The sequence below is a fragment of the Arachis duranensis genome, chromosome 1 (genome assembly GCF_000817695.3).
Source record: "Arachis duranensis cultivar V14167 chromosome 1, aradu.V14167.gnm2.J7QH, whole genome shotgun sequence".
Lineage (NCBI taxonomy): Eukaryota > Viridiplantae > Streptophyta > Magnoliopsida > Fabales > Fabaceae > Arachis > Arachis duranensis.
The window spans coordinates 91,726,815-91,742,689 of record NC_029772.3 but is presented as its reverse complement, the minus strand read 5'-3'; the positions used below and the strand labels follow the sequence as shown (position 1 = coordinate 91,742,689).

General features: G+C 31.4%; 1 protein-coding gene and 1 non-coding gene across 2 annotated transcripts; both read left to right on the top strand.

The window, feature by feature from the left end:
• Positions 1-6: 6 nt before the first annotated feature.
• Positions 7-6,073, top strand: LOC107460585 (ubiquitin carboxyl-terminal hydrolase 23). Its single transcript, XM_021124685.2, is given in 9 exon segments — positions 7-442; positions 707-821; positions 1,069-1,179; positions 1,483-1,655; positions 1,836-2,207; positions 2,705-3,316; positions 3,583-4,141; positions 5,053-5,146; positions 5,520-6,073. Coding segments are annotated over 9 exon segments (2,484 nt in total). The 5' UTR covers positions 7-154; the 3' UTR covers positions 5,680-6,073.
• Positions 6,074-7,138: 1,065 nt separating this feature from the next.
• On the top strand, positions 7,139-7,212 carry TRNAN-GUU (transfer RNA asparagine (anticodon GUU)). Its single transcript has one exon. It is a non-coding gene; the product is annotated as a tRNA-Asn (tRNA).
• Positions 7,213-15,875: the final 8,663 nt, after the last annotated feature.

Below are 15,875 nucleotides of genomic sequence, written 5' to 3'. Positions count from 1 at the left end.
GCCACTCCTCTTTCGCAGAAGCCGAAACCCTTTGCTTCTGTTGTTCTCTTCTGCGCTTCCACTCTCCCCTTCACACCACCGAACGCGATTTCTTTATCTCTCTATTCCGACTCCGAAGCTTCTAGAAGAACAGGAATAAGAAACACCTCAACCAATGGTGGAGGCCTCGTCGATCCAAGCGGAAACGCTCAATTCTCTCGATCCTTCAACCACCAGCGCCTCTGTTCTATTCCACAGAGAAATTAAGTTCCAACTCGCCAAGAAGCCTTTCAAGGGATTCTCCTCCGATTATCACATTGAGACGCTAAATCCTACCACCTCGGAACATGGCACACCTTCTTCTGCCATGTCTGTCACGCCAGCTAAGAGGCACGACGGTTCTGAATTCTCCGAGTTCGGCCTGGATCCGGAGCTCAGCTTTGGAATCACCGTTCGAAAAATAGTGAGTTTTTTTTTCTTCTTTATTTTCCCCTCTCGTTACTCGAATTTCATTTTTTTTGTTGGCTTCAGCTGAAATTTCGATATGCGAATTGGTGTCAGATCAACGATACGTAGTTATTTAATTTTTCCTTCGTGATTTTGTCCTTTTATTGTTAGAATTTAAGTTTTTTTTTTTCACTTGCTGCGTTTTCCACTGTTATGGATTTTGAGAATTATGCCGTGCTCTGTTTTACGATGAAGCTTCTCTTATATGAAAAAAATTCAGGGAGCTGGGTTGCGAAATCTTGGAAATACTTGCTTCCTCAATTCGGTGCTGCAGTGTTTGACCCATACAGAGCCTCTGGCTGCATATCTACAAAGCGGAAAGCACAAAAGTTCATGTGAGTTGCTCTCCTTTACTGCATTTCCATTATTTATTTATGTTTGTGTTTGTTGCTTTGCCTTGTTATGTTAATGCCAGATAATTTATTAATGTTTCACTTTTGCTTTGGTGTTTGCTCTACGGTGTTAAATTAAGTTAACATGGTTACCGTTTTTTTCATTTTTTTTAGTTTTGGAAAATGGGTCTGCATGTGAAGGAAATCATTGTTGTGTTGAGTATCTTATTATGTTTTACCATAATTGTAGGCCATGTTGCTGGATTTTGTGCTCTATGTGCAATACAGAATCATGTAAGTCGTGCACTGCATGCATCTGGAAGAACATTATCCCCCGAGGATCTGGTTGGGAATCTGCGGTGTATCCTTATGTTTTGAGTTGTTTGTTTATGGATAAGCAGTTAAGAATGTTTGTTTTATTTTCACCCTCATGTTTCTTGTTGGGAAATTTGATAAGAATTAGGTTGCCTTCCTAAAATATCCTGTTTCCTATTTTCTCTCTCTTTGTGCACTGTGTGTTTGTTCCTTTACTTGGTTTTTGACACTAAGTATATGGAAATAAACTCTTGGCTTAAGCATACTTGATGTGCTATAATTTGTTAGCCGAGTAGTATCACTTATTTTCATATTAGCGTGAAATTTGTCCTTCCTAACCTTAGATCAGGCATATCACGAAATTTCCAAAATGCAAGGCAGGAGGATGCACATGAGTATATGGTCAACTTACTTGAGTCAATGCATAAATGCTGCCTGCCTTCTGGTGTACCAAGTGAATCACCTAGTGCTTATGAGAAAAGTTTTGTTCATAAAATATTTGGTGGTCATCTGCGAAGTCAGGTTAGATTTCTTGACTGCTGGTTTATTTTTTGTGAGCGAGGTCATTACTAATTGAGTTTAGAAATGGTCTGGTAAATATGTAACCCATAAATTGTGATCTGTACAGAACAATATTGCTCTATAATTTTTTTCCCCTGTAATGACTGATTGTCGTATACTTATGTGGTTGCTTTCTCTTAGGTGAAATGTCAGCAGTGTTCCTTTTGCTCCAACAAGTTTGATCCATTCTTAGATCTAAGCCTCAAAATTTTCAAGGCAGAATCATTGCAGAAAGCACTTGCAAATTTCACTGCTGCAGAATGGTTGGATGGAGGGGAGAGGCAATACAATTGTCAAAGATGCAAGCAGAAAGTTAGGGCTCTGAAACAGCTTACGGTTCACAAGGCACCTTATGTGATCTGTGTATAAGTTTCTTCTTTTTAGCAGGAAGGAGATGTGAAGTACTCTCTCTATGGGGTTTTGGTTCATTCTGGTTCTAGCACTCATTCTGGACATTATTACTGCTATGTCCGCACATCAAATGACATGTGGTATACCTTGGATGACAATAGGGTATTGCAAATTTCTATCTCTTTTTCTTCTGGTATTGTTTTTTTCTGTTCTTTCATCCATTTGGGTGGGACGAAAGAGCATATAGTGTCTTTAAACTAAAGAAAATTAAAGTATAAATCTTGTCTCGCAGAACTAGAACTTGAATAGCATCATTACTTTTTAAAAGATCTATCTCCTCTTGTGCTCTGTTTTTAATATTCAAAAGTTATTGTCTTCTCACTGATTATTGAAAATCAATAAACGCTGAGCATAAGAATCTTCCGCAGAAACTCTGAATATATCCAATTGCATGAGTCAGGTTGTGCATGCTGATAATAAATAAGTACTAGTTCTTTTATTCACGTAAACTTGATGAATTAATAAATATAAGCTACGGAGATGTCCAGGAAAAATTGCGAGTTGCTGTTTTGGTGAATGTTGTTTGGAGCTACTATCAATCATATATGAACATTGTGTCATTGAATTGCCATTTTAACCCATTCGCACTAATGCATCAGGTATACAATGTCAGTGAGCGAGAAGTGTTGAATCAGCAGGCATACATGTTATTTTATGTTCGTGATAGAAAAAATATTGTTTCTAGGAAATCTGTTGATATTATTAAGAAGGAGAACGGAAATAGGGATTCTGCTGCAGCAAACCAAGTATTGAAGGGACTTTCCAATGGTCTGGCAGAAAATAAATCTTGTGAACCTTCTTTAAATGCTAAAGCTCAGATAAAAATGTCAAATTTTGACTCATCAGTTGTTTCCTTTACGAAGTACAGTCTGGTTCAGCCAAAAAGTTGCCCTTCATTAGCAGGAAGCTTTGTTCAAAATAAAAAACCTATATCTGATCCTTCTTCCAAGGAGCAGCCTCACAAAGGATCACAAGGAGGGCTCTCCATTGTTGGCTTAGAGCATGAATGCTTGTCGACACTAGATAATTCAAGAAAGGAGAACTCTCTCCCTAGTTGTGTGAAAAGTTTGGTTGATCCAGCTGGAGATAATACCGACAAGAATGTGATTTCGAAAGATGTTAAGAACGAATCTCTTTTGTCGGCTCTTACCTTCAGTAGTCCACAGACTTCTGCAGTACACAGAACCAATGGGAGCTCCCAGTTTCATAAGGTAAATAATTTCAAGTAATTGCAGAGTTGTGCTTTGACCCAGACATTTAGTCATCAGCCCATTTTCTTTAGTCAAGTAATATACTTTTAGCCCATACTTTTAAATATTGCTAGCTAATTGTTGGCCAAAAACAACAAATTCTTGACCCTCTAGCATTTCTCATTCTCAATTTTCCTCTTGGTTTAGAATAATGGCTTTAAGTTGATGCTGCACCTCAAGTATAAAGTCCTAATTGTTTTTATGTGTTAACCCCTCATTTAATCCAGGTTGAAGTTTCCACGGCTGCTTCTATGTGTGATGCAACAGTTAGTATAGAGTGTAAAAACTCTATTGGGTGTCAAGGATTGGTTCCTAATGAGTCGGCAAATAGCTCCTTGACTAAAGAGAGTGTTAATCAAAAGACCATGAAAAAACCGAAAAAGAAGTTTTTGAAATATCGACCGTTAAGGATGCATATTTGTTCATCCTTGCTACTCATGACAGTTTTAAGCTCACGGAAGAAAATTCACAAAAGAAAGAAAATTCACAGAAGAAGCAAGTGCCACAATCTTAAAAAAAAAAACATGGATAAACTCTCATCAAATGTTGGGCCATCTGATGATGGCACTGTGATAGAAAAACTTGTTGAAGGTGAATTTCAGAGGAGAGTCAATCAGAACTCTGCTGTGCTAGCAACAGCTGCACAAGGAGGAAATACATCATCCAGTGGTTCAGCGACTAATCAATTTGAAGGTAGACAAGTACATAGTCTACAAGATGGTAAAAGGGATAAAATGCACAATAAATTTATGAGTATTCCTTCCCGAGGGCTTGAGGAGACAGTTGGTAAGTTTCTATTGATATTTCCCTCCTTTTCATCATCCTGCATTCCTGTTTATGGTAGAGTTTTATGTTTATATGTCTTTGCCTTGTTTTTTGTGATGCTATACTTACGTTGTCATAAATTCACCTGCTTGCACAAAGTGGTTTAAAATGGTCTGCTTTCCTTGAATATCTAAAGATAGCATGTTTCATAAAACATGTATTTTGGGGTATCTCTGAAACATGCATCACTGCACTCATCTACTTGTTCCCGAACAGTGGGTTGAGAATAGACTATCCCCTGCAAGGTAGGAACAGTCAGGAGAATACTGTGTGCCTAAATGTTCCTCTTTTTGAAGTAGTTGGGGATGGTAGTTTATATTCATTTTTCTCCTGTTGGGAATCCTGTTAAAGTTGCGGGGAATGACAGTTGTGTTGTGCCCACTCTTCCTTCCCTAATTTTGTTCATGCAACCTTGTTGATGGTTATCTAGGTCTTTCATGAATGTGGCCAGGCCTTTATATAGCTACGGCTGCATACGCCAATGTGGGTAGTGGTGGTTGCAGCGGTTACAATGATTATGAGTTCTGAATTTTAACCCTTTTTTTGTGTGGGTCTGTATTTTGTTTTTTGGGTGCTGTATTTTTTTATAATTTTTTTTTGCTATTCTCGTGTTTGAATCAAATTTAGTGATCATGATATCCATATTAGTTGAGAGTGCTTTAAGCTAGCCACATTTTTTTCAATTACTGTATGTATTAATGGGATAGTTCACTCCGAAAGTGGTTTGGAATGCCAATATTTCATTTCTACATTGAATGCCATGTAAATTTTAAATTTGTAACCCACAAAACAAAAAGTGTTTCCTTCTACCTTGTCCTTTCATTGTCAAGTTCGTGCTGAATATGACATGTTTGTTCATTATTTGTGCACAGTTGCACGGTGGGATGATGTAGAATTGCCTCGATCTCAGTTGTTGGAGTCAAGAAACAATAATCCTGTCACCATCGGATATGTCGGAGATGAATGGTGAGCTCAGATAAATGCTGCTGCATTTTCCTTTGTTATTGATAACTCCTGTGTATTAGCATGGGTATTGTGTGATAATCAACTAACTTCTGGAAGAAACATTTTCCCTAATCACATGAGTTCAAGAAATTGATAGTTTTTTTTTATCGGATATATTGAACAGCTCCTAATCCTAGGCATTACATCACACATACACAGACACATTTAAGGGTTCTATCTACTATTTGACTATCGCAAAGATTCAAACCTGGGTGCAACATATTAAGAGACACCATATCTAGTCACTCAACCAAAGCCTCAGTTGTAAGAAATTGATAGTTTGACTTGTTAGGATGAAGAATATGATATATTATTCCTCTTTTTTGGATTGTAGGGATGAAGAATATGATAAGGGGAAAAGAAAGAAGTTGAGGAGCAACAAGCCCAGCTTTGGTGGCCCAAATCTTTTCCAAGAAATTGCTACCGAGAAGTCAAAGTCAAAAAAGGCCAAGTTGGACCAATCTAGCTCAGGGAACCTGCCATTCAGGATATGATGTCTTTGCCTTAGATCTTGTGTTGGCTTGTAGCAATTATCAATTCCTCTGCGCTGAGGGTATTGGAGTGGAGAGATCCCCTACCTTCTTATTTTTCTCATCAGTACAAAATTTTGATGCACAATGTCCAAAAATGGTGTGCAGGATTCTATTATTTTCCCTGGGGCGGAACTGCAGAGAGTTGGTTTCCTATTTCTCATATCAGCCTAAATTCTTACCTGCATGTTCTAGAACTGAATTGAACAAATTGTTTTTGTCGTAGCTGCATGTTGTAGCCCAGAAATTTTGATTGTTATATTTGTCAAGAGACTCATGTTGCCAACTCTTTCTGTATTCGTAGATTCTTTGTTACCAATAGTTTGTGATTAATAATTTAGCAAATCACTATCAGTTATGATCATTTACTTCAAATATTTTACTTTTTGGGAAAAGAAAATGTAAAGGTGGAAATTTTTTTTTTTAAAAAAAAAGAGTAAATTGATAAATAAATTTTTGAAGATTAGTCTTTAAAAAAAATATTAATAAAGTCTTTTAAGATAACAAATGTGGATAAGATAATTTAAATTAAAATTTTTTATTCTAATTATAAATGATTAATTTGAAGATAGTGTATTTATATTTACTATTTTAATAGATTATTGTTATTTTTTTTTAAGATTAATCTATTTAAAATATAATTTTTTAAAAATTTATTTGTTATTTTACTCAAAAAAAAATTTCAAGTTGAAACAAACTTTTCTACCCAACAAAGGTTAGAGATAATTGGCTCTAGTTAATTGAGCCTCGTGAAAGGTGCGGTAATATTCCAGACGTTGAACCGTGTTATATGAAGTGGGTAGAAAGTTAGTGAAATTTAAGTTTTTAAAATTTAAATTAAATTTAATTATAAATATGTATTTAAAAAATAGGAATATGATTTTTTTTAAAAAATAATTAAATAATATTAAAGGTTGAGCAAAGTTGATTTGTCTTGTACAAGTAGTAGAATATAACTATTTCATGTTGTTTCTTTTTATCCGTTTAAATTTTTTGGATGAGTAATTTCATATCATCATGAATGTATATACTATGAAATGATTCTAATAATGTGATTTACACATGTATGAGAGCATACAATTTAGCATGGACAAGAACAATAATTTAAGTAACATTATTGTCTCTTCATAAATTTATTAGATATTCATAGATTTATACATATTAATAAGGGTTTTGCTGTCAACGAGTTATAATTTAAGTGATATTGTCTCCTCATACTCACCTAAAAATCACGAATTCGAATTTTATTTTTGTAAAAAAAAATTTTGCTATTGTGTGAACTAAAAATATATATTAAGCATATTATTTTTTTATGATATATTAAGCATATTATAAAAGGCATGCACTTTCTTTTTGCTGATAAGAAAAAAAGCCCAATTAACATTGCAAAAATTTCATTAATATTCAAAACTCATACATGTAAGCTGGAATAGCTCAGTTGGTTAGAGTGTGTGGCTGTTAACCACAAGGTCGGAGGTTCAAGCCCTCCTTCTAGCGTCACTAAAAAATTTTATAAAAAACTTTGGGCCCGTGGACCCTCCGAATAAAAAACACCTCCGAAGCTTCTAGAAGAACAGGAATAAAAAACACCTCAACATAATTTAGCAAATCACCATCAGTTATGATCATTTACTTTAAATATTTTACTTTTTGAAAAAAAATAATTGGCTCTAGTTAATTGAGCCTAGTAATTTTTCATTTTGCCCTCATAATATTAGCTTCCCAATTTGAAAGGTGCTGTAATATTCCAAACATTGAAGCCTGACGAACATATCGATGACGATAGTGTGCTAAATATTAGTGGTGATTCTATTGCAAGGATGGGTTTTAAGTTTTTATACACTAATCCATTTAATTGAATTTATAAATAACAAACAGGCTAAAAAATTTAAGAGTTATGCTAAGTGTATATAAAAATTAGTCACTAAAATTAGTCACTAATATAAAATATATATTAAAATATAAATATATATTGAAAATAAATTAAACTTATAAATATAAAAAAATCATGTATATGTTACCTTCTCGACTTAAATTTTTAGAATGAGTAGTTACATAACATATATTATGAAATGATTCTAATCATGTGATTTACACATGTAGGAAATCATGCAATTCAGTATGGACAAAAAGCCTTCTTAGTGGGGGCAAAAAGCTCTTTTTGTTGGAGCAAAAAGCCCTTTTTAATGAGGCAATAAGTCTTGCGAATTCGAGGTTTTAATGCATTTGAACATTTGATAAAAATTATGTTCTCTTCCCGACGTTATCGGAAATACTCATTTTTTGCTCCCATAAAAAAATCTTTTTCATTCCTACTAAAATATCTTAATTCATCCGATTTACTATTTAAATTTGTACAAAATGTCAAAAATAATGGCAGAAAAGATAATCGAACTACAGAAAAAAAATTTTTGTAGAGTAAAAAAATAAAAATAACGGTATATCACTTGTGAAATGAAAGATGGTGTAAGCCCCAAAAAAGTTAGGCAGATTAGGAGTGGGGGATGCGTTCAAGAATATGGTGCTTCTGTTTAAATGGTAGTAGCGTTTTTTAAAGAAAGATTGTCCGCTGTGGAAGAAGGTTGTATGTTCTTGTAATCCTTTGAATCTTTCTGTAAGCAATTACTGGGTGTGAAACTGCCGGAGATTGCGAAGTTGGTGACGATGCAGATGGTGGCTTCGCCGATGAGTGGCCCGTGAAAAGACATTTGTCAGCTTAATATTAAAGAGTCACATGTGAGAGATATGATGATCAGTAGATTGGCTATGGATGTGAAAAATGGCAGACGTATTTGTTTTTGGGAGGATGATTGGCTTCAAAGGGGACCGTTGAAAGATAGTTTTCTGCGACTCTTCTCTGTTTCAAATCAACAAGGATCTATCGTAGGGGATTGTCGGTTCTGGGATGGGATAGAATGGGTGTGAAACTTTCAGTGAAGTAGAGAGTTATTCTAATGGAAACTTGAGTTGCTCAATCAACTTCATGACCGGTTGCGACTAGTACGAATGTCGCCTAGTAGAGATGATACAATTGTATCGAAATTTAATAAAAACAGGTATCTATTCTACAAAATCTTTTGTGCAAGTGAGACTTTTCCAGAAGATATCACAAGGTACAGCTTCACTAGTGCAATTTGGAGAGGATTGGTTCCTCCAAAAGTAGAGCTTTTTGCGTGGTTTGTCCTAATAGGCAGGATCAACACTAAAGAGAGGCTAAGGGTGTGTTTGGATTTGCGTTGGAGAAGAGAAAAGTGCGTTTGAGCTTCTTGAACGCTTCATTTTTGTGTTTGGCAACATCTTTGTACTTTAAACGCAGAAGTGATTTCTATGTTCAACCCAGGTTTACCAAAAGCTATAAATTCTAGCTTTTCCGTTTAGCTTTTCACGTTGGATTAAAAAATATGTTCTATGTACCAATTATGTCCTTCATTATTTATATGTTTGTTTTTTTTATAATATTTTTTCTAATACTCTCTTATGCATATTATTGTTTTTTATAAAACTTCTGTTTTTTTTTGTTTATATGAGTTTTCTTACTGTTATTATTATTTCTTTTATACATGGAATATTTTTTTACTTTGTATTATGATTCTATTAATCCTATTAGAGTACTAAAGAATATTGAGAGTACTAAAAAAATATTAAAATTTATTTAAATATTTAAAATAAAATTATAAGATAATATAAAATAATTATTTAAATTCATGTCCTTTTCTGTAATTTTTCACCTAAAAATGATTTTGAATAATGTAATCCAAACAATATTTAGTTTACTATAATCCATTTTGAATAAAAATTGCCAAACATAAATCACGTTAATACTAACTCACTTTTAATCAAAATCAATTTTACAAAATCAATTTTATTCAAACTTCAGTTTGCAAACTGTAATCCAAACACACACTAAGTAGGCTAGGAATCATACATCATAGCGATAATATTTGTGTTTTGGGTAAAAAAGAAATAGAATTTGTGCACCATTTGTTTCTTAGTTGTGAATTTACTTGGTAGGTGTGATGTGCTTGGTTAACGGGTGCAGATAGAGCTTGGACTATTTCGGAGATTGTCAAAGAACTGTTTGAGAGTTGGATTAAAATGTCTGATCATAATTCTGAGAGAAAGAGGTGGCTGATAGGATTCTTTGCAGTTATTTAAAACATTTGGTTAGAAAGGAATAGCATAATTTTTCAGAGATTGGAGACAGGTGTTGATGGAATCAAGAATAAGTCGTTTCTGAGTTATAAGGAATGGTGTGGCGTAGATCCGTTTGGTTGTTGATAGCAATGTCAGAAATGACAACAAATTCTATCATATAATTATGTATTTTTTTGACTTTTTTATTGTTTATACTTACTCCACTTTATTGTCTTGAGTTCACTTTCTTCAAAAGAAAAAGTATTTCATTATTCTAATTCACATTTAATATCGTAACAATTTTCTTGTGCTATCCATAAGGAATTTTGAAGGCGTAACTAAGATCCAAGTGCATCAGAAAACTACCAGAAGATGAAACAAGATTGCATTAATAGAAAGCACCGAAAAATTGAAAGGTATCTGAAGTGGAATTATTACAATTGGCTGATATGTCACATGTATGTCCTTCTCTAAGGACGTTGACCTCTCCATTAAGGACTCTACTTGTCCCAATTTTGTTGCCTCAATCTGTCATCTCATTTAATGTAAATAACTCAACTGTCTTCTGGACACTGTTTTTTCCTCAGGTTTATTTTAGGGCTCCTCTCTTTGATCTTTATTATGACCCCAACTACTGCTTCTTTTAGGACTCACTCTATCCTTGAATCTTTGTAACTTTGTTACATCATTACTTGAGTTTTAGTCTTCAAACATAGGACATTTTTTTATTTGTTTACAAATTAATCGTATTAATAATTTTCGTAATGATTAATGGTGTAAAATATTAATTAATATTTTACATGACATTTAACATGTTTAATTTGATATTAACCATATATATTTATAAAAATTTATTACTTTAGTCGATTTCTTCAATTATATAAACTATTTTTCAATATGACATAATGATTAAACTAATAGATTTTAACAAATATATTTAATAAGCATCTAATTGGACATGTTAGATGTTATGTATGCTATAATCAGTTAACATTTTACATTATTAGTCGTTAACCGAAATTATTAATGAAATAATTGAAAGACAAATATGATTAATTTGTAATTTTTAAAAGATTAATAATAAAATCTTTCAAAACACAAATTTAAAAAATATCTATTTTTTAGAAATTAATTTGACTATTAATTTTTTTAGTGTTTAAATTTACCTTCAGTAATTGTGCTTTTGTTCCACATATTAACTATTTGAAGATAACAAAAAGAAAAAATTGGTATCGGTGATAACAATGGCCGAGTGTGGTTGTTATTCATGTTATTTGTTTAGTAATTCATATGTGATTACGTAAGACATAATGACATATAAAATACATATGTTTAGTGTATTCTCAGAAAGTGAAATTATAAATATTAATTATAAAACATAATTTATTATTATAATTTTATTCCTTCAAAATTTTTATTATTAGGAGTAAAATTAATTTTAAATGACAAATATGTTAATGTTTTCTAATTAATGTCTCAAGAACCAAACAAGTTGTATGTATTCAATCGCATCTGTGTTTTTGTATATATATATGTCTTTGTATCCACGTCTTTATTATTCTAATACTCAACAAATATTAACACTAGTATTGAACATGGAAACTTCTTTAAAAAAAAAATTGAAATCCATCTTAAGAACTTAGCTTGTATAATTTTCTTATAGCTTTAAAATTAAGCATTTGGGACATTTATAAAATCACCGTCTTGAATTACTAAATAATTCATAAGTAAATAACGTTTGTTCAAAGAGATAATAAATAAATACACAAACTCAACAGCTAATAACTACTATAATATAATATAATATAATATATATGTGTCAGTTCTTCATTTATAATTTGATTTATTAAGTTTTATTTAATCAAAATGACTTCCTATGATTTCTCATAATTTCTGCACGAATAGGTTGCTTCAATTTTCTCTTAATGTGGTGATATGATGTTTGAGGATCGGATAGTGGAAAGTGATGATCTCAAGTATTAGAACCTTCTCATATACTCCAAATTCCAAAATGTACTTCATTCAAGATTTTCACAAAGAAATAATTAAGTATCATGATTCATTTTATTTTATTTTATTTTATTAATATGAAAAATTAGGGTAATCCTCACAACACTATGATCTCTCACACACTGAAATGATACAATCACATATACACACGTATGGACCAAGTAAATTACCTGTTATACTTATAATAAGTAAACCTTAAGTTGTATTGATTAAAAAGGAAAAAATAAAGGTTATCCATGTATTTTATTTAATAAAGTAATTACTACTTGTTATAAAAGGTAATTAGTTTACTTAGTACATGCACATATTTGTTACATGGAAAAAAGAGTATCAATGAAATGATGAACACTATGTTTCATGGGATTGCATTGCTTACAAAGGCACTCTTGGATTGGATCTAGATTGAGTTTCTGAGGAGCATGATGATAAGAAATATTAATATATATATATATATATATTTAAGTATTTTATATACTTATTTTAAATTCCTTCAACAAGTAGATGCTTATTTGTCTATTATTATTAGGGTATTAAAGCTATACAAAATATCTCTCTTTTATTTAATATAGTAAATTTTAAAATTGTACATCAAAGTTAATAATACATAAACATAATTAAAATTGAGATAATTACAAAAATAACCAAACTTATTTACATAAATATTTTACATATATGTTCAGCATATCAATAACTAATCCGTCGTGAATCGAAACTTCATTTAAAAATTTACTATTGACTAATAAATTAATATATGTACAAGACAGAATTTAAACTTCAATACTTATTTTTTTTTTGTTCACGGTATTCTCCAACTCGACAGATTAAAGATCTAAATGAGGTAACCACTCGACCAACGCAAGTTGGTTCCACAATTACTTATTAATCAGTGCTCTTTTTGATATATATGATGGGCCTAATGAGTCCATGAAGTGGGCCCACCAATACAGAAAAAGAAAGAAATAATTTATTTGACGTGGTTTGAAGTATAAGTATGATGGCATGATTAAGAATATGGATAATACACACAAGTGTCCCCATTAGTGGGCATGTTATTATTATTATTATTATTCATAGCAATTATATATGTCTCTTGTTTATAGTATCTCATTTCATGTTACTCATTAATAAACCCTCATCCCTTTAGCCCTTAATCAATGCAAATCATTAGACACTGACCCTCCATAGTTTCATTTTCCTAGTGCACTCTTTTCTCTTTCACACACATTGTCACATTATATATATTCTTGCTTGCCCAACCCAACTTGGACCTTTATTTATATTTAATTATATATACACATTTTGATTTTTTTATGTGCATGTTCCATGAGCATGCCAACTTGCCATGTGCATACAGCAAACAAATAGTGTTAGTGTTAGACATTGAAAATTTCATGTTTTAGATACTACAATTTCTCCAATCAAAGATTCAAAATAATGTTGGTGAAATTAAGAAGTAAAGGGATAGTGGGCCAAAAAGGTAGAACATACAGTACAACTAAGATTTTATACAAAAATAAAATAATACTATCTATATATATAGTCAAAAGTAGTACCACTAGGGTCACTAGACAAAATCTGATTAACAATAAACATATGGTGGGGATTAGGGAAGGAAAAAAAATAAATCATTAATTAGGATGCAGCTAGGGTGAATGTTAATAACATAATAAACAAGATAACATAGGGTCCTTTTGGATATCTATATTCACATGATAATTGTAAGACAATATTGCTCAAAACTCCAGGTGAGAATGGATTAATATTTAGTATGGTTTTGAAAATTGGATTGATCGGTAGTATTTCATACGGATATTTTGTTGAGTTGTTGTGTCAGTGTATCGAATATATTTTAGATACGATATTTATCGACATTCGTCCGACGCGTGTGTCTACGGTGTCCAACCGTGTTTTAATAAAAAATAGAAAATAAAAAATTCTTTTCCAAACATGTCTAGACACACGTAAATACCATCACGTATCAGCGTGTCTAGTCTTATTCTTAATATATGTTTTTAAAATAAATTTAGATATATTATTATTTATTAAAATAAAAAATATTTTAAATACTTAATATAATTAAAATAAGACATTAAGAATAATTAAAAAATTAATTTATATTTTAATATAAATAAAATATTAAAATATTATTATTATTTATCTAAAAAATATTTTATTATTTTATATGTATGTATATCTTCGTGTCATGTAAAATTTTAAAATTCGCGTATTCACGTATTCTGTATCGTATCGTATCCTATCCTGTGTTTATATTAATGTTCGTGTATCATAGAATTGGTTGAATCAATTTGACCTTAAACAAAAAATTTATAATTTGATTTATCAATAAAAATGACTATTTTAAAAGTTATTATTCTAAAAATTACTGAATTAGTAAATCAATAATTAAAACGATTTAATAATCTCTCCGATTTTTAGAGCATTAATATAATATTTGATAATTAGTAGTATTGTTTAACTGTTTCAGGTTCTCAAAACCAAGAATAATGGTCCACCTCTATTGCTACTAATTAAGAGGGGTCCACCTCGTATACCTTAGACTATATCCTTTTACACTTACAAATGGCCCGCATTATTATGTTTACTGTCTTATAGAAATTGTTTTTAGATACTTATCAGGTTGGGTTTATATTCTATGTTTAATAGGAGAATAAAATTAGTTCATTATAAAATAAAGTGAATATAAGTTCAAATAACATTATTTAAAATGACAGATCAAATAAAAGAGAGATAAAAGATATAGAAAAACTTTTTTTTATATACGATATGGTTAAAAAAAATTTATATATATACAACTTGAATAGACAATTTGAGTAAACAATTTGAATACAGTCAATAATACACAAATCTTTTCTCTAGTCCAGTCTATTATTTCTAACATGGTATCAGAGCCATAGTATCCTCCTTGAGGAGAATAGGTTGTTTTATTTGCGGTGAAATCATTGTGGTTTTTACATTTTTTTTATGTCATTCTTCTTTCTCTTTTGTTATTCCTTTGATACTTTTTTACCTCACCGACTAGCCTATTTTCTCTGTCTTGTGTTTTTTTCGAGTCGAATGATCAAACACCATTGTCATCCGCTGTCTTACCTATTCTCATGAAGAAATCATATAATTTTCGCTCTCTTTTGCCGGTTCTATCTGCGTTCTCTCGTGGCAGTTCCATCTGTGTTCTTTCGTGACAGTTCCGTTTGTGTTTTCTGGTAACAGTTCCGTCTGCGTTTCGTCTGTGTTATTTAATTTACATTTAATTTACGTAATTTGGAACAAAATTTTATTGTTGTTGTAAATAATGAAACATAATTTAATTGATTATTATGATCTAGTGAGAATAATTAAGCTTGAGAAAAGGACTGATTTGGAAAATAGGTGACAAAGGAACCTTGTTTTCTATGTTTCAATTTTCAAAGTCAAATAAAACACACAAAAAAGAATCCAGCTGCTCCAATGGAATGATCATTATCAATGGAAACATTAATATTCTTTTTCTTTTTCTTTTTTTTCAATGTTTTTGTGGGTGGAATAATGTAGGTTGGGACACCTCCAACATGTAGTTAAATGTTAGTAACAACCAAAAGAGAGCTTGGTTGTGTATGTAACGACATTAATTTAATTGCACAACAAAGATCCACATCTTGTAACTTTCATGAACATGAAAAGCAAATCAATTTGGAATGATCGAATTTATTCGTTCGTTTAAATAAATATCGAATGTTCGAATCTTGTCTTATGCATGTAATAATTTATTGGTCAACGACGATAGATTTTTAAATAAAATTTAGATCATCAACGAATTAATTCTTAATCCGTCAAACTAAAAAATATCGTAGACAAAAAAATAACATGAAAAACAGAATGAAAAAAGATCGAAAAAAAAGCAACTTGTGTGATTAGGGAATCCTTAATGAAGTCCTATGAACAGTGGCAGAAATATTTTTTTTTTAAAATAAAAAGCTTAACACAACAAGATGAAATATTAACTTTTCAACAAAAAAATA